The sequence below is a fragment of the Haliotis asinina genome, chromosome 7 (genome assembly GCF_037392515.1).
Source record: "Haliotis asinina isolate JCU_RB_2024 chromosome 7, JCU_Hal_asi_v2, whole genome shotgun sequence".
In the NCBI taxonomy this organism is placed as follows: Eukaryota; Metazoa; Mollusca; class Gastropoda; order Lepetellida; family Haliotidae; genus Haliotis; species Haliotis asinina.
In genome coordinates, this window is record NC_090286.1 from 18,082,550 (window position 1) to 18,101,226 (window position 18,677).

Consider the following 18,677-nt stretch of genomic DNA (forward strand, 5'->3'; position numbering starts at 1 on the left):
TTCCCGATACAATTTATCATCTGATTTGACCAGTACATGTTTCCCAGATAGATATTCCCAAGTGTTGAAATCCTTCAAGCAATCATGATGCAGCAACAGTGAGTGAGTATAGTTTAAAGCTGCACTCAGCAATATTCCAGCCTTATGGCGGAGGTCTGTAAATAATCAAGCCAGATAATCCAGTGATCAACAGCATGAGCATTGAGCTACACAAATGGGATATTATGACGTGTCAACAAAGTCAGGTGGCGTGACCACCCAATTTCGTTAGCTGTCGTTCATGACACGCATGGGCTACTGAAGATCAAATTGAACCTGGATCTTCAAGAGTCTGATGCTGCAAGAACTTCACACTGAATGTCTTCGTGATTCTTTTCTGGTACATCTCTCAATGCACTTGCATAGCACACAGGTTTCCCCAACAACACACATTCAATATGCTTCGGGTAAATCTCCGGCATGCATTAAGAATATTAAAGTGCATAGAACTACACACTTTTAAAATGATATCATCCATCATTGATACAAAATATGGATTTCATTGTATCTCTTGGATGGAGGCAAATGTGTACTTATTAACTGGCTTTTGTTGTGACCACAGCTAAATTAATCCACTGTGTGAATTCATCTTGATTTTCTTCAAATACCACTTCTGATCAACTTAGATATTTTTTCCTTATAAACTGTCTGAAAATACACAGATACTGGTCTTGGTTTGGTTCAGTGGATTGTGGTTTGCAGAATATTTGCAACTTCTTTTATTTTGTGAAAGGGAACATTTCAGCACAGATTCTGATGATATCTTTTAGAAGCATTAAGAAGTTGCTATGGATGTCCAAGATATTTTTGAATTAAAGCTCCTTGATTCTTTCCCACACAACCTTTCGGGATCATTTCAGATCCCTTGATCATAAGAGGTGACAGATGCTTTTTATGACATCGACACTATGGCATCATGACTGCGTATGATGTCACAATGCACATCCACCAGAGATGTTTTCTGTGATTAAACGCATCTTAGATCTGTAGCATTAAAATACACTAGTTCCATACTTGCAGATTTCAGGAAAGTGTAGCATTAGAAGCATTACTAATTTCATTGCTAAAACTTGCTCAGTTTGAAAAACTGAAATGTTTCAAAATATATGTCTTCAGAAACATAGGAAAAATGTTCATTGTGGTAAGCAGTCTCTGTCACAGACAAAACTCAGTGTCTGTTTATTGACAACAATGTGTCTTCCTGCCTGTCTGGTAATGACAATATGCCATACACAACTTCAATGATTGACCACATGCAGTTTGAACTTAAAGAGGCACTTGTGCAGAGAAATTTCTTTGAACTGGTTGTTGCATTTGTTATTGTTTTTTTCACATGCATACTCGAAAGATATCCAAGAATTTGTGACTGGTTCATGATGTCTACCACCTCAATGTGCAGTTGATGGTATAAGTATAGAGTGATTAACAAAGATGAAGTTACTGTTACTTCACTAATATGAAAACTAAATGAAAATACTTTTAAGTTTAATCATCAGCCAGGAAGTAAATGCACCTTGTTATATTTTGTCCTACAATTCTACTTAGTTTCTTAGTATATCTGTATGCATTTCAAAACTTGATAAAAACACATGATCTGCTTATATTTAGAGTGCATTAATAATAAGACTGTAATATCTAGAAACCCAAATCCAATCTGTATTTGAAGGGCTATACATGGTACAGAAACAACAGGAAAACTATCAACCAACGGGCTAAACGTGGGTCAGGTGGGGTGGGGGCTTTCATCAGAAACTCATTACTCGAAAGGTATAATGTTAAATTGCTGGACGATGAGGTTGAGGACATAATTTGGCTGAAGCTCTCATCCCTTAATTCCACAGTTGTGAACATTGTATTGTGTGTGTGCTACCTCCCGCCGATATCATCGTCCTGTCCAAACGATACAGTACACTTCTTTGTCAATCTCTTGGACAGATTACACCTTTATCAGAAAGAAGGCCTAGTAGTCATCTTCAGTGACATTAAAATTAGGATTGGGGAGTCATGTGACTTCATTCAGGGAGTTGACTCGATACCCAATAGAGAAGTAATTGATCCAAAAGAGAATTCGTATGGACCGTTTTTGGTGGATTTCCTTGTCGATGGCAATCTGTGTGTTGTGAATGGGCGGATGGGTAATCAGGATTACACTTATATCAAGAATGGCAGCTCCGTTGTGGATTACGTGCTATCCACACACAACAGTCTGTGCAACTTCCTGGATTTTAATGTGTTGAGAATGTCGTCCTTGATCCCATGGCAAATTATACAAGATGGGGAGGTGTATTGGGATAAAGCTTCAGTTTTAGACGGAATGGAAGGAGGACTACAGATCACTATTCGAGGATTGTGCCCCGCATGATTATGATGATGGTCACCTAACTCAGATACAGGATGACCTGGCCAATACCGCTGTGGTGGATGAAAACACTAGTGACCTGTGTTCACCCATCACTCGAGCCAAGGTCGAACATGCTGTTGCACATGCTAAATGTGGTAAGGCGATGGGGCAGGATTGTGTCCCAGCTGAAGCCTTCAAGAACAGGACATATTGTATCAACTGTTTTCAAATTGCTTTAATCATGGTGCTTGCCCCGAAATGTGGCGCAGTAGTTACATCTCGCCCGTCCAAGTGAATGATGACAAATAACATGTGGAGGTTTATACCACCAAATGTGGTTTACAGCAAGGGATAAGTAATTGCTGTATTGCATGCAATTTTAATTGCCTGAAAACACTGTTTGGAGGATATGAATGGAACTTCATTGTCACATAAGAAATACATATAAGCATTTACTGTGCACTTGGGTAAATAGGTATATGTACTTAGGTAAATAGGTATAATCAGTTTGTAACCTACAAGCAGATTTCAGATTTTCCTAGCAACGGCAAAGTGGTTGTTATCAGTTTACGAACTGAAATAAATCAAATGTATATGTGTTCTTATGATCATAGTAAATAGACCTGGGGTGTAGCTACCATTATAAAAAGCCCGGGCCGCAACAGGATTTTTACTTTGAAAATTGGGTCAACCCTCATTTACTACTGAAACAAAAAACTTTGCAATCTATTGGACTTATACAAAACAAATGGCTTGCAATGTGCCTGCAGATGCCATATTTTCACATGACATGACTAAATGTTGAGGTAAAAAACACGGAAACAGGATCAAATTGGATCCATCACTATACCATCCAAGCACTGGAAAATCTGAAAAAAACTTATACTGCTGGGATACTCTATTACATTCAGACAAAAAAAAACATGGATATTTTACAATAGTGGCAAGTGATTGGCAATAAGACCGTTGGCGAGAAACATTAATCGCTCTGCATCAGTGCCCCTTTAACACTAATCAGGCTATACACCATAAACAAAACACAGTGATTTATGGATCGTGCACTTGAGTTCTGTCTCTGTCACATTATGTAATTACACAGACAGGCAGGTGTGTACTTGTACTGGTTGTTATTATGTCTGTGGGTTGCAAACAAACTGCATCCATTTTTCTTACATGACTGGATCACACGGAAACGAGTGCAAACTCACTTTGTCAGTTTCAAGTTCTATGTGTACTTTGACCAACAACAGTTTCCAGCCAAGCTGTAGTTCACCATCTTAGTATTTTTTGACTGCATTGAACACAAATGTAGAGAGCATGTATTTACAAAACTTGGCATCTCTACATACATTCTTTATAGATACCAACTTCTGTTGCATATGAAGCAACATTTCGGTATGGATTCTCATACCGTTGTCACTCTTCCTTTACAACAGTATAAGAATCCATTCATGAAATGTTTGCTACACAATAAAAGAAGTTGGTATCCATTGAAATTCTTACTTTCTTATTACTCACCATACTTCCAGAATGCCAGTCAAACAGATCATCTCTATATACACACAATAAGCCCTCAGTGTATCGGCAAATGAAGCAGCCAATGAAAAGTCTTTGTCACACCTGAGTGCACACCCACCCGCTGTGACTGGGTTCTGTCTCCAGCATGCTTCATTTGGTAAGATCCCAAAACTGGCAGTCTCCAGGTGACGTAATTTGGGAGGTGTTATAATCCACTCCCAGAAATGGGACTTACGGATATTGCTCTGCCAGAATTGGGACACCTACCATCATTAATTACGACTAATTGGTCTGTGTGAAAATGAAATTGGGTTATTGACCCTGTGTGAAAATGAAATTGGGTTAATTAATCCATTGCTACCTAATTGATACCACTGCTACCTTAATTAATCCACTGCTACCTGATGAATTACCCTAATGATTAAGAACACATTTTTTTTTTTAAATTTTGGATTGGATAGGATGCATATTGTACATTTGCAGAAAAGAATTGTCTTTAATACATTGTACATTAAGAGACAGAAATATGACTGGCATAAATACTTGTTGGATTAGATAGTTAAGCCTTAATTAATCAGTTGCTACCTACTTGATCAATTGGCTCTGCTCATCTAATCATTAAGAACACAGTTTTTTTTATTTTGGATTTGATAGGATGTATATTGTACACTTGGAGACAGAAAGTGTTTTTATACATTGCAGATTGAGAGAAGGAAATTTAACAGGCATAAATACTTGTTTAGATGGAAGGAAAGTAGACGGGGTGCTTGATTCTGAACCATAAAGCATTTTTAGTTTGATTCTGGATGGTTGGAAAACAAGAATGGCTCAGTTCCCTGGAGGTGTCTCCATGCTAGATGTCTGGCCACTGTGACTACAACTGTAAATGGAACCGTTGTGAGACGTGGGAAGCCTCACACATATGCTACGGATCTAGGTGACATTGCTGCGAGACGTTTGACCAGCAACATGAAGAAATGTGCCTATGACAAACTAACCATTATTCCTAAGAACAGAGTTCTACCAGTTATTCATCATTCACTCACAACAGCTTTACGGAAGTGCCCCTGATAACGTACCAGCGATTGATCAACTTGTTGAAGTTAAAGGCTACTGCACAGATGTTGACATTTCAGCCCACAACACTCATTCTGGATTTTGTTACCATGTTTCTTTTACTTGCTTGTGTCTCTCATGGTAAGGTACCATCGATCGATTAAGTTAATCCCTATTCAAGTCCAAACAGTAATTTATTCCCTATCAAATAAGAGGTTTTAACAGCATACTGCCAGAAATGGGACTCATGGAAATCGTACTGCAATGAATGGGACTAAATCCATCATTTCAAGTAAACCCAAGTAGAAGCACTTTTGATCCGCAATAGCACGCTTGAAAGTTTGTTTATTTGTTTCTTTTTCACAATCAGCAATGTACATTATATGTCATGAATAAGTGATAATCATGTTTTCATTATGTTTGTGTTTTCAGTTACGTGTGACGTTTAATGCATGCACCAATACTGACTCAAGAGTCACTTCACTCAAAGTAATATGGCAACATTTTAGTGTACATTTTGTTGACTAAGATGATTGATTGGCATTTTAGAAGAAGCTTAAATGAACATAGAGATTTATCAAACAGTTCAGTTCTACCTGATGTTGGGCCCAGGGACAAATCCTGAAATGTACTCCAGAATAAGGTGTAACGCTGAAAAATCTCTAAGTTCATGTTTGTTGACTTACTTGGATAACAAGAATGATCAGAAGATGACATATCACCACCCCGCCACCCCTCACATATTTGTATCATGGAATAATAATTTATACAAAAATTCATTTATTACCACTACAAACATTATACATTAGGATTCAGATATTAGTAAATTATACATATAGAATATTAATTTCATCATGATCAGTAGCAGCTTAGAGAAAGACACGAGCTTAAAGCAAAAATTAATTTCATAGATCTACAATTCAACACCGGTTTAAAATTACAAGTGCATTGTTTAAAGATGTCTGTACATCAATCTCAGCCTGAGGTTTTCAAAACGCCACTGTGAGACAAACCATTCATTAAGACGAAAGCTGAGTCTACATTGATTAATGAGCTGCTTTGAAGAAAACATATAATCAGTATAACACTGTGCATTTTTAAATTATGGTCATTAAGCCATGGACCAGTCTATTGTAATCCAAGCTATTATAATGACAAATCAAAACAGGCTTGTACAGATCTAGCCCAAGCATTCAGTAAATGTGCCAGTAGGGTTAATGCCACTTTAGACATGATTAATATTATTAAGAGCACTCCTCTCTGCATGGTTATTCCAGTAGGTCACACTCCACTCTGTATATTCAGTGTTTCATTGGCTATTATAGGGCAAACCCATTTTGTATCTTTTAACGAGCCTTAATATTTTTGTTGTTTCAAGTCAAGATAAATAAGTCACCAAGTATTAAGCCGAAGGGTTTGGGGACTCCCAGCTCAGATCAGCTCTAGCCCTCAGGCCAGAGGGTTGTACCGACTCTCTGTGGCCACCCTTGTTGTTCTATTTCATATTAATAAATTTGTAGTTAGCTGCTTGTGACTTTGGACTCTTTGCTGAGTTAATTCCCCCAAGTAGAACAGCATGCCAGTTAGATAAGGGATTTCACTGGAACCCTCACTTGGACCCAAGACCCTTATCATAATATTTGAAAGGACAAATCACCTGACAGTTATTTGATGTCTTTTTAGACTAAGTTCGAATTGTTTCAATTGAAAAGATGAAAATATAAATGCCATATATCTGTATGCAGCAAAAGGCACCACTTCAAGATCTGTCTATCTGCAAAGACCTGTTGCAAGATATCAAATGGTTTTCAAGTTGTGCTCCGGAAACCAAGCCCTTCCCTTCCTTTTCAGACTAGGTACGAATCATTTCCATGGAAACCCAGAAATATAGAAATGAAAACAAATCTGAAAATAACAAAAGGCACCACTTTGAGATCTGCCTCACACATCTGCCAAGTTTTGCTGAAAGCCTCTATATAGATTTCAAGTTGTGCTCAGGAAACAAAAGACACCTCTCCCTTTTGAGACTAAGTCTGAAATGTTTCCAAGGAAACTGAGAAAATAATAAATCACAAAAACCTGTAAATGGCAAAAGGCACCACTTTAAGTTCTGATTGGTATATCCACCAAGTTTGCAGAGAAATTTTGAACAGGTTTCTATTTATCCTCTGGAAATGAAGCCCACCCCTCCTAAGATCAAAAGGTTTAATTGGAACCTGCACCCTCAGTCAGGCACCTAATCGCCAGCACACAAAGTCAGCCGCCTAACCCGCTCAGCCACTGCGACTTCCACATGAGCGGGTTAAGCGGCTGACTTTGTGTGCTGGCGATTAGGTGCCTGACTCTGAGGGTGCGTTTTCGAATCCCGGATGGGACTCAAGAAAAAAAAGTACTAGAATTTGTACTTTAGTGAGAAAGTGAAATCCCAAATATGACATATGTTGCATTTGATCACTTTCTAAATGGCATTGTGTAATCATAAATAAAAATGCCAAAAATCTGTAAACAGCAACGGGATGTACATACCAGGATTAAAAAAATTGGGTTCTGGATTCTATGGTCAGTTCCCACAGAAATAATGATTGTCACGAGCAAATCTAGTTGCTAAGATCTATCTTCATGATCTGTAAGGTTCAATCACACAGTAATTGCAACAAAATACCTTGATCCCACTCTCCTTGCAGCCTTGCTGGAACTGGTGGTAGAGGGCGACGACTGGATCCACTTTGTCGGCGTTGCGTGTTTGGGGGACTTGGCGCTTGTACATCCGGAGGGTCATCATTCTCACTCTGTCACATGGAAGACAATATATATGCCTAATTACATTAAGCTTTCCTGTTTTCTTAACGTTTGTTCCTAACTTGTAGCAACAAGTTCACATGGTGCTGTCCTGTTAGTATGTGAACAGGATTTTTCCAACATGTAGAAGGGGAAAAAATGGAACAGTCTCTATGCCCTACATTAATGACAAGGAATTCTCAAACTTTCATATGTACAAAAAGCATCACTATACACATAATCTCGGAGACAAATTCAGCAAAAACCTCCCGATATGTGATAGAAACATCTTTTCAAATATACAAACATGTACAGTCAAATGATGCAGTTTTAGAATATGCATCAATTTCTAAATCTGTATGTGAACACTCTTCAAAACAATGGCAATCAAGAGAGAGCATATCTCTATCAATATATACACATGGACAAAAGTATCTCAATATCCCATATCTTTCAGAGTACCAGTATGTTACCATTGACCAAAGGAACTTATCCAAACCTCAGTTTAAGTTACTGTCTGCATAAACATATCTTCAAGGAATAAAGACAAGGCAAATCAAAATGCAAAAAGAAAAACTGCTGTTTATGCACAGAACTAAACTTTGAAAAATTTCCTTTTGTTAATAATTATGTTGATATGATTCAAAATTCTCACAAGCAATGCCAAAAGAATCAAATAAGTATAAATAACCAAGCAGAATGTCAAAATCAGCTGAAAGCTCTGTCTAATGCAACAACCCTTTGCATTAACTGTATCACACATTTATTATATTTCATTCCTGATTTAGGGCTTTTGATCAAAATTACCAATGGCATGTGCACAATGTGGCTGGCATATTCGTCCATGAAGGCTGGCCTTCAGTTCAAACAATGATCATTGAAATAGTGTACAAAAAGCCTGTGATAATACCATTGTCCACACAGATTTTGTCTGATAATTGCAAGTCAAGCTTATAGTCATGTGAGATGCACCCTTATGCCATGAACCTCTGCTAACAGGACTGGCTCTAAGATAGTTGTATGTATGATGGGGGTATGATATCATGTTTCCCTCAGTCGCTGTAAAGCTTTATTTGAATAAAGCTATGTTCAGCCCTAACCTCTTCCCACAAATGCGTAAACCACTTTTGGTCTCCCTGTTGTTTTCCTGGCCAGGAGCCAACACTTCCTGTTTACTCGATCGTGTTGATCTCAGAGAAACAATTTAATGTAAATCTCCTATGATTTCTTTGGTTTTCGTAATGAAGCCTTATTGGGCTTATTGTATCTCTTTTTCTACATATTTTTTTTCTTGCCTTGGCAGATGGCAGGGTTTTTAAGAGACTTGGTTTGAATCTCTTGTTTTACTCTGTGATATTTTGCGAATTCAGGGAGTACCAAAGGAAACTCTTCCTCTGAGATTTTACTGTCTGTGAGTGTGGTGGAAATATGTCTTCAGTTTGTATGAAGAAACAACATGATTTGTATGCTTCTATAAATCTTCAAAATATTATCAAGCCAGACAAAAAGGTCACATCCTGTATCCTCCCTATTATTAGGTATACGGCTCAATTTTAAAAAGACTTCTATGACGAGTGTGGAGTTCGGTTTCATAACTAAAAGATCCCATTCATAAACGGGAAAGTTTAAACTTAATTCTGAAGGCACTTCTGATATTCACATGTTGCCTGTGTTATCTGGTGTTCAGTTCAGTTCTTATAAGGAATTTGGAATGAAAGACCCAGGTAAGATACCATTGTTCCTGATTCAATCAATGTTCACCCACACATAAACAGAACAAGCATGATATTGATGTTGTGTGTCCTTTCACAATTTCGACTTTGCGTGCAGGTGGTTCACCGAGGTAGACTTGGATGATCAGCGTGGAATTTCCCGATATATTTCCCAAGCCAGTAAACATGTCGAATTCGGATATCAGTTCCAATTCCACGTTACCCTCCCCAGGCTTACTTGATAACTGACATATTCACATGTGCGCTGACGATTAGACTGTTGTGACTTCTTGACATAAGGCACGAGCAGCCACCCCATTGTGTATGACTTTGTTTAGGTAGTGGTCTTTGTTTTTTTGTGGACACGTATGGAGAGTTGAGTGTGATGTTGAGCGTGATGTTGAGAAACCAATTAATACAAGATTATGCCCAAAACCATTTGCTGTTGTCAGTGAAGATGGAGCTGTATGTTTTTTTTCAAGTAATGACCATAGTTTTGTAATCGTCTAGGTCAAACAGTTTGCCACCGAACACTTGATATATCATCCACTTATCCCCACAACTGTGGACTAAGACATACTGGGTGTTGACGGCTGCTCCTGTGATGTCAGTGACATTCACTTAAATTACTGTCCCCACTGGCTGCAGGAACTTCAACACGTTTGTAAACGTTGTTTTTCAGTAGCAAGGTGTACAGTTTACTGCTTATTCCTGGTTTGTTAACCAGCAGAGTGTCCCCCAGGTTGGAAATTGCTAGACTGGCACATTTTTTCAATTGCATTCTGATGCCTTGAGTGTTTGTCATTATGGTATGTGCAGTGCCATGCTGAGGTATCCTATATTCACAGGATTATGTTTTATATCTAAAACTGATAAACTCCGAGATGGTGCCTTGTGATAATTTCTTGTACTGCCACATATGCTGTAGTAACCGTTGGTTATCTGGTTGTGGACGCCACTGATGAACAGCTTGTTGCTTTCATAGATGTTGGTCCATTGTAGGAGGCAGGTGATGTCACAGGGTGTGACTTTGAGTTGGCTGTGTTAAACGATTGTGTGCAGCAGCTGAATGGTCAATATTCCTGGTAGTGTAATGTACATACGTATATTGAAAGTATATAAGTCCAGTATATAATAATTTTAAAACATACAAACCGGGAGTGTTTTATTCTAGAAGCGATAACGTAAATGTTTCAGATTTCAGACACATGAATATCGTGGTTGATACAGCTGGGATGCATCTCAGAGCACCTTTCATTGACAAGTTAAAAAATTATGGGTTTTTGGTGATGAACGTTGACATGGTGCATGATTGGTTTATAACTCAGTGCAGTTCTGTCCAGCAACCACGATGATATCCAGGATTCAGTGGCTTTACCAGTAAGATGGGCCACGGCTTCCTCGAGGGATTTTAGATGTTTTTTCATCCAGCCTCTGATATCACCACCACATGATGGGGTTGGTGTATCACCATCTCCCGTCACAGCTAATACCAGGGTCTACATCATGAAGCCCAATGCTGTCAGAACACTTGCGATTGTGATCCCTTGCTCTCAGAACAAAATTCTGATCCTGTTGGCAGTGTCTTCATTCAGGCCTCGACTGATGGTAAATTCCAGCACACGGCTGATCTGAGATCAAAGCTGTTCTCAATTCGAGGAAGCTGATTCCAATCGAGTCCATCTCTTGTCTTGCATGTCGCACAATCGTTTTTCGATGATGGTTTTCGTAGCCTCATTGTCTTGGACCTGACAGAGCTTTATTTTCTCATGAGCAATGTGGTTATCAAGTTCGTTCAGTTTTCCCATTATGTTCACAAGTTCTCCACGCAATACCCTCTTTAACCCTCGCAGTTCTCAAACAGGGAATTCAAAACCCCACTAAGGCTCATTCCAGTACGCATCAAACAGTTTTTTTAATGCTGATTCTTTGGCTCGACATTGCTGAGTTCGACCCTGACGTCTTGCTGATCACGTTTTGCAGACTACTTTGAGTGGAAGTTTAGGCTGTGCATTGCTGTAATCTAGAAGTTATAAATCATCCCATAGAAATTTAACACAGTGTTTTCCAGCCAGCATCGAAACAGCAAGCGGTTTTCTTGTGTGCGTGTTCACGAGATTGATTTGTGAATGAGCTCTCAATCGCAGTGTGCCCTTGTCATCGATAAAAAACTTGGATTAGTCTCAATACAGCAGCTCAACAAAATTTTATTGCGTCTTAAACTGTCGTAATAATTGTTGAGGGTCTGTTTTACGAGTTGATTGTTCAAGACGTTACTCGTAAATGAAGTGTCTTCATCGAACACACCACCACCCAAATCATCCATCTGAACATCATCCATTATTTTAATTACATTAAACTCATATATTTTCATGCATATAATGTCACAATATGAAAGAAAGCTAGAAAAATAGAAAGATATAGAGAGCCTCATGGTGTCAAAGTCATGCATCAGTCGGTGACCATCACCAATAAATAAGCAAGATAGATCAAAAACAAATGCTGCTGGTTTGATTCCCCATCCTGGGTGAGAACGATGACAACATTTAACATCATATTGACTTCTGACCATGACAAACACAAACTTGTGTAGAACATTGGTTGAGCCATCATAAAAAAAAACACCATCAAAATCGAGCTGTTGAGAGACATGTTTTACTGTTACCAGAAACTATGGAAAAGCGAGGGTGCGTGTAATATCGATGTGTATCAACATGTATGAAGATCGACTTGGTTGCACGTTGGGTATGCTTTGATGTAAGACCAGCTAGACAAAATCAGAGTAGAGGAATAGCCATTTGGGTGTCGCCCAACTTCGAGTTGCTCAAGAGACACACACTGTTTTACTAGACAGCCCTGGTTGACTGGTTGGAATACAAACTCACTGTCAACAACTACAGCAAAGTCGTGCGGACACCAAACAGATATGCCAGCAGCTATGAAGTCAGCAATATCTCATTTGAGTTCCACATGGTCACTAGCCCTGAACTGGCCTAGCATATTCGAAACCTGTACTCGGGGAAGCTGTCAATCCTTTATGATAGGATACCACAACATAGAACGATTGTGCGGGACAAGAGTGACACACTGTGGAACATCAACTTGAATGTGCCGGTGCGAGCAATGAAAGACATGTGGATCAGGAATACGAGCTGTTTCAAAGAAACAGTGAAAAGATTTTCAACCCCGAGATCACAAAAGTGGAAGTGACGATGGAAGGTGTGCCTAACCAGCTCTTCAGCGCAGTCTTGCAAGCACTGCAACAGTGGGACAAAATGAAGACCTGCACCCATCTGCCATGCAGATCGGGGATTACTTGACCACCAAGTATGTGCTGTGGCAGGACATGTGCAGCACGGACAACAATACATTGCACAGCATCAGGTGCTGCATTGACAGTGGCAGCGAGGGGGATAACTATCCAAATCACCAAGAAGGTTAAAAAAGAAGGCAAATTAAAATTATATTTGTACATTGTTACTGATTCACAACTTAATATAGAAAATGTGAGATTCGTGCAAGCCATTAACCTGCTCCGCAATCTGCACTGTGCCATCATGTGCGGCCAGACTGGTTGCAGGAAAACAGTGTCCGTACTGAATATGCTGGATGGATACTATCGGGATGTGTTTGATAAAATTGTTATTATTTGCCTTACTCTGCACATCAATAAACGTACACAGAAAGACCCTGGGTGATGACAGACCCAGACCGACCGGGAAACCCCTCTGACAGTGCATATGAATACACAATGCCAGTTAGAAAGCAGTTTAGAGACAGTGTTTCTTCAGACCAGTGTCAGAATCCTAAGGTCTAACCGCCTGAGACAGGGTAGATTTCTGAAGGACAATCAAAATTCACAGCTGGCAAGCCCAATGGTCTGGGAAAAAATTTTAGATGGTCCATTCATTTTAGTAAATATACCACATCTTGTCTGGTTTGGTGAAATCTTTTTGGGCTGGGAACATTTTGAAGATTGATGTCTGGCTGGATTTTGGGCTTGTTTCATACACTGTGGATATCCTCTTTATAGGAGTGAAGAGTACAACCAGTGATCAAAGATTTCAGAGCAATTTGATTGCAGGGATGAGGATCTTGAGATTTCCCCGACATTTTAATCCATGGCAACAAGTTAGACTTCACCTGAATTTGGTGGCAGTGTCCCTTTCTAAAGCAGAGCTTAAAAAACCTTTCAATACTGTTATTCCACTTTGCTATATACACCCCAAAACATTTGACATAATCATAACTAATTTGAGAGTATTTTGTCACTGTGGGGGATATTGATGAGTTTTTCTTCTTGTTTTCTTTTCCTTCTTTGCATTGCAATTTGTCCCCCAAAGGGTTGTAGAAGGTACATTTGCTATCTATAGCATGCTAAGGTGCACATGTTGAGCAGATAGAGGGAGGATCCTGATGTGATACTCTACATAGAGAGGCATTTACCATGAAGAAGATAGGGGTTGTCATTAAGATGAAAAATGAACACATACTCTGTTGTAAGTGGGTGTGTGAGATTTGTCAGAGGACAGTACTTCCAAGTAGACCCATGAGAGAAGTAAAAGAATGGAAGACTAACAATAAGTCACTTCAGTACTAAATTTGTTCATTTACATCAAATCAAGTGAGTCTGGGGAAACACCACTATCTGCATTGTCTGGCTGAGGATAATTGCTCCATCAGTAACAGAGGCTGAACTGGTGTAGTTATTGGACATCTGATATGGACAGGAATGTTGTGCGAATAGCAGTTGCTGTGATTGAGACTATCACTCAGGTTTCAAGCGGATCAGAGGCAACAAGATGGGTTGACTGGAGGTACATTTGAAGGATGGTTGATCACACCCATAATGCATTGTTTGTTCAAGATACTTCCACTGCAGAGGCTGTAGAAAGCAGGATGAGCTTTCACGTTCTGAGCTGCAGCAATGTAGGTCTTCAAAGCTCTAAGAGGGTCTGCAATATTATCAGGTTTTAGCATGGTGGATACGGGTGAAATAGTGAAGACCAAACCATAAATCTGCATTGAATGATCACTAAACAATCATAGAGTGCCTCTTGCTGATTAAGAAGCTATACTCCGTAACTGCACAGAGATGCACTCGTATGAGTCAAGCAGATTTTCCTCTCCACCAGCCACCACTGAAGGTAGCCATGTAGAGATGTACATGAAAAATTGGTAACTGGCATCAGAGGCAGAAAAAAACACTCGTGTAAGACACAGTTGAAGCTGTCATTATCAATATTGCAAGCAGATACAGGAAAACTTGCTCTTGAAGAAGAACTTGAAGAAGATGAAAGATGGGATCACTTGGGAAAGAGCAATCAATGATTCAGAATCATTGAAGGTGGAAGCAAGATCTGAGGCAAGGGCGATGTGGCAAAATAAGGTAAAAAAAACTGTAGACAACAAAGGATTGGCAAAGTAGACAAAACACTAAATGACCATCTTAGGTCAACTGCTGCAGGACGATAGAAGAAACAAATTGGAATTCTGTTGTATGAAAACATACATAGTTTTTATGACATCTCACTGCATCTGATGTACAAATATGGCAACAAAGCAGATATAACTTTCATTCTATCCATCTGCCCTTTAATGCTAGTCATCTGTTGACAACTGGCAGACAATCTTGTTCATTGGATTCATTACAAAATATTCCCATGAAAAGAGTCATGACAAATGAACAAGTTCCCTCATCTACCAAGCATGCATATGTTCTGAAACCGCACTGCACATCAGAACAATTGGAAGATCTACCAAATCTGAGAGTCATCACAGAGGCCCCAGTTAGGATTGGCAAGGAAGACAAATAGATTGCCAATCCTGTGGGGTGATGAACCATGGCAAGGTATCTATCAACCCTCAGGGGTTGCCAAGTTCCTGGGGAACTAACAGGACAAATGATGGAGGGTGAGACATAAGATTTCTGTATATAATATTCATGATAATAATATTGGAACATGGTAAGGTATTTAGTGATGCTACAGTCAAGTTATAAGCGGAGGATATATTGTGGAAGATCAGACTTAGAGCTATCTTGGAATGCAAATTCAAGACACTTCCCAGAATGCCTAGATTCAAACTTTGGGCTGAGTATATAACTTGCTTAAGGAAAATCAGGAACTCAGAGCTAAATGCTAAAAGCAAGGTCAAAGCCATGAAAACTACTTTTTCTGTGGCAGTGTCAGTCCTTTCCTATTCCTTTGAAATAGTTAATTGGATAAAACATGACATCCGGGGTGTGGCTGCCTGACTAAAGGATCATGACCAGCCTCATGCCTCTCTCAGTCATTTCAATACTGAACAAAAATAGTTAGGGATATTTGTAGATCTTGAAATTACGAAAAATGATGTATTTATTCATTGACATACTGATAAAATATCAGTCATAAAAATACTTATTTTGTCCAGTATATATGGCACTGTGGATGCTCTTCATGATAGAATTTGGTTGTGTTCTTTTGCACATACTTATTAATCGGTTGCTCCTCTGGTGATGCATGTATAAAGCAAACAGCATTTTCAAGCGTGCCAAGATTGTTGAACAGAATAAAAAATTCGAGGCTGATTTTGTTGATGGCAATGGACAGTACAGCAATGGGAGTAAATCAAATCTGCTCAGTTGGTCATTTGTGGAGAAGCTTTCAGAGAAACAACTCCACCGTGTACGTATGCAGTGTACAAAATAACAATCCAACGTATTCCTTCTTAAATTTGAAATGGAGGGCTTTCTTTTGGCTGCCTTATACAGGACCAGTCTCTACCCACTCTCAATCGCCTAAATGTGAGTGAGGAAGTGAGTTTTAGTTTTACGCCACTTTTTGGCAATATTCCAGTAATATCATGGCATCGGACACCAGAAAATGGGCTTCACACATTGTACCCATGTGGGGAATCAAACTCGGGTCTTCGACGTGATGAGGGAGCGCTTTAACCATTAGGCTACCCCACCATCCCTCACCTAAATGTAAGAATTATAGAAAATATTAAGAGGAAGGGAGAATTGAGAAATGAATCTACAGAGACTAACTAACACCTTGTCAGTGGATGTCCTTGGCACAAACTGCATGTTTTAAATGACATGATGGCATGGCTCATTGCTTCTACTACTGTCCTCGTCATGCCTGTGCCTTTCACTGCAAAGTCCATCCTAGGTACAATTCTAAACATGTGCAGTGTGTCATGGAAAATGACTGCTTTATACTTCTTTGGAATAGTTATATAGAGAGAGCCTTATAAAGAAGAATCCCTGCTAACAAACCTGATCTTGTCCTTATTAATAAAGCCAATGAACGTATTTATGTTATTGAATTGTGATTGGCAAGATTCAGGGCATGCATACTGAACATGTGGGCCTTGCCTTTGAAATGTCTTGTTTGCATCTTAAGTACACTATCGTCAGACGCCCCATTGCTCTTGGCGGCCCTTGGTTTGGTATATCCTGATCTCTTGGTGCAGATCAGGAGAGTGCCAAGGTTTTGCACAGGGAACACAGCACTTTTGACACTAAGATATTTCGTATTCTTGATGGGTTCAACTAGGCAGTGCTTCCAGGGAGACGTCCCATTCCGCCAAATATTTTTTTAATCTGTAAACCATAATTATAACAGTATCTGTATAACACTGACTCACATCACACAAGAGCAATGGATCAAAGCGCTGATAGGTCACAGTTTACATTACAAGAAAATACAAGTTATGAACACTGACCTGGTACTAGTTTTAGATCAAGAGGCAGAGAGTACCAAATGTGTAGCAGCTGCACACTAAAAGTACTTAGTACCAAATGATTTGAATTTATAAATGGGCATGGACAGGAGAAACTGATCAAGGTGTGGAGGGTTCTGAGTGGAGTGTACAGTGTGGTCTTGAGGATAGACGGGTCCCATTTTGTGCATGGCCTGATAAGTGACTGTCAGTATTTTGAACTTAATGTGTTCAGGAATATGAAGTCAGTGTGGAGATTGGAGACTGAGTGATATGTGACAAGATGGTTTGCTTCTTGTAAACATGATTAATAAATATCATGACAGGTAAGAAACCAAACAGGTCAATTGTATTGCCACACTCTCCCCAGTTACTCCAGACAATGGAGAACATATTGACAGCATTGATGATGGTGTTAGCAATGTGAAGTTTGATGACCTTAGTGATAATGTTTCACCAAAGTTGAGAAATTCTGATGTGTTAGCTCACCAGAATTTATCATTTATCCCCTAAGCAGAAAGTTCAAATGTCAGATTTGAATCTAACCAAATGTGAATTTGGGAAGGCACAAGTTCAATTTTTAGAGCATATTGTAGGGCATGGCCAGTACAGCCAGTTCATGCTAAGGTTGAAGCAACTGTACAATTTCCAGTACCTAAGTCTAAGAGAGAATTCATGAGATTCTTGGGTATGGCAGGCTATTATAGAAAGTGTACCTAGATACCACTCCTTTGCCAACTGAAGTGTTTACTGATCACAATACCTTGACATTTCTTCATAAAATGAGGAAAGAAAATCAACGACTTATGAAGTGGAGTTTGACCTCGTAAGGGTTCAATCGTGTGATCAAACACATTAAACGCAACGACAATGTTTGTGCTGATGCACTTTCCAGGCTTTAAATGTATGCTGACTTGATGATGCTGTATGTCTGTATCTGCGAAAGTTTCTTTTCCTTAATCGGGAGAGTGTTATGAGAGTGTATTTTCTGTAATTGTATTATTGATTAAGTGGTAATTATTGTTGGGTCACATTATTTAGAGTTTGAATGATAGTTGTTATGGGTCACATTTCATATCATAAATGTTCAGTGATGTTAGTATTTTAGTGGTAGGCTTTTAAAGTAGTTCTCTAGAGTTACTTCCACTTGACAATGACAATGTTTTGACTGAGATAAACACTAGGCTCGCCACGAAAATTCTATGTTAATGGTGATGGTGGCATATGTGCTTGAATGTTCAGGAATCAGTGACTTTGTTTATAAATGCTGGTTGTGTTGACACTCACAACACATGTACAGATTAACTGGAGTGCATCATTTGCCTCTCTCCATTTTGCTAGAGTAACTATGCTGAAACTTTGTTGGCAAAAGAGGTGATGAGGTAGTGACAAACACAAACACAAATTTTGTTATGTATTTGCTCAAACTTTACCTATCAGTGATGCTGTATTATATGTATTTGTCAACCGAAGGTGGAATGTGAGTGCCAACACCATACAAAATCTGCCCTTGTCTTTATGGT

General features: G+C 39.1%; 1 protein-coding gene across 1 annotated transcript in view; it reads right to left on the reverse strand.

The window, feature by feature from the left end:
- Positions 1-18,677, reverse strand: part of LOC137291108 (tyrosine-protein kinase SYK-like) — a 172,289-nt gene that overhangs the window by 80,628 nt on the left and 72,984 nt on the right. Inside the window, exon 8 of the mRNA XM_067822390.1 lies at positions 7,617-7,743. Coding sequence (XP_067678491.1) covers positions 7,617-7,743 — 127 coding nt within the window. The remainder of the gene's footprint in view (positions 1-7,616; positions 7,744-18,677) is intronic.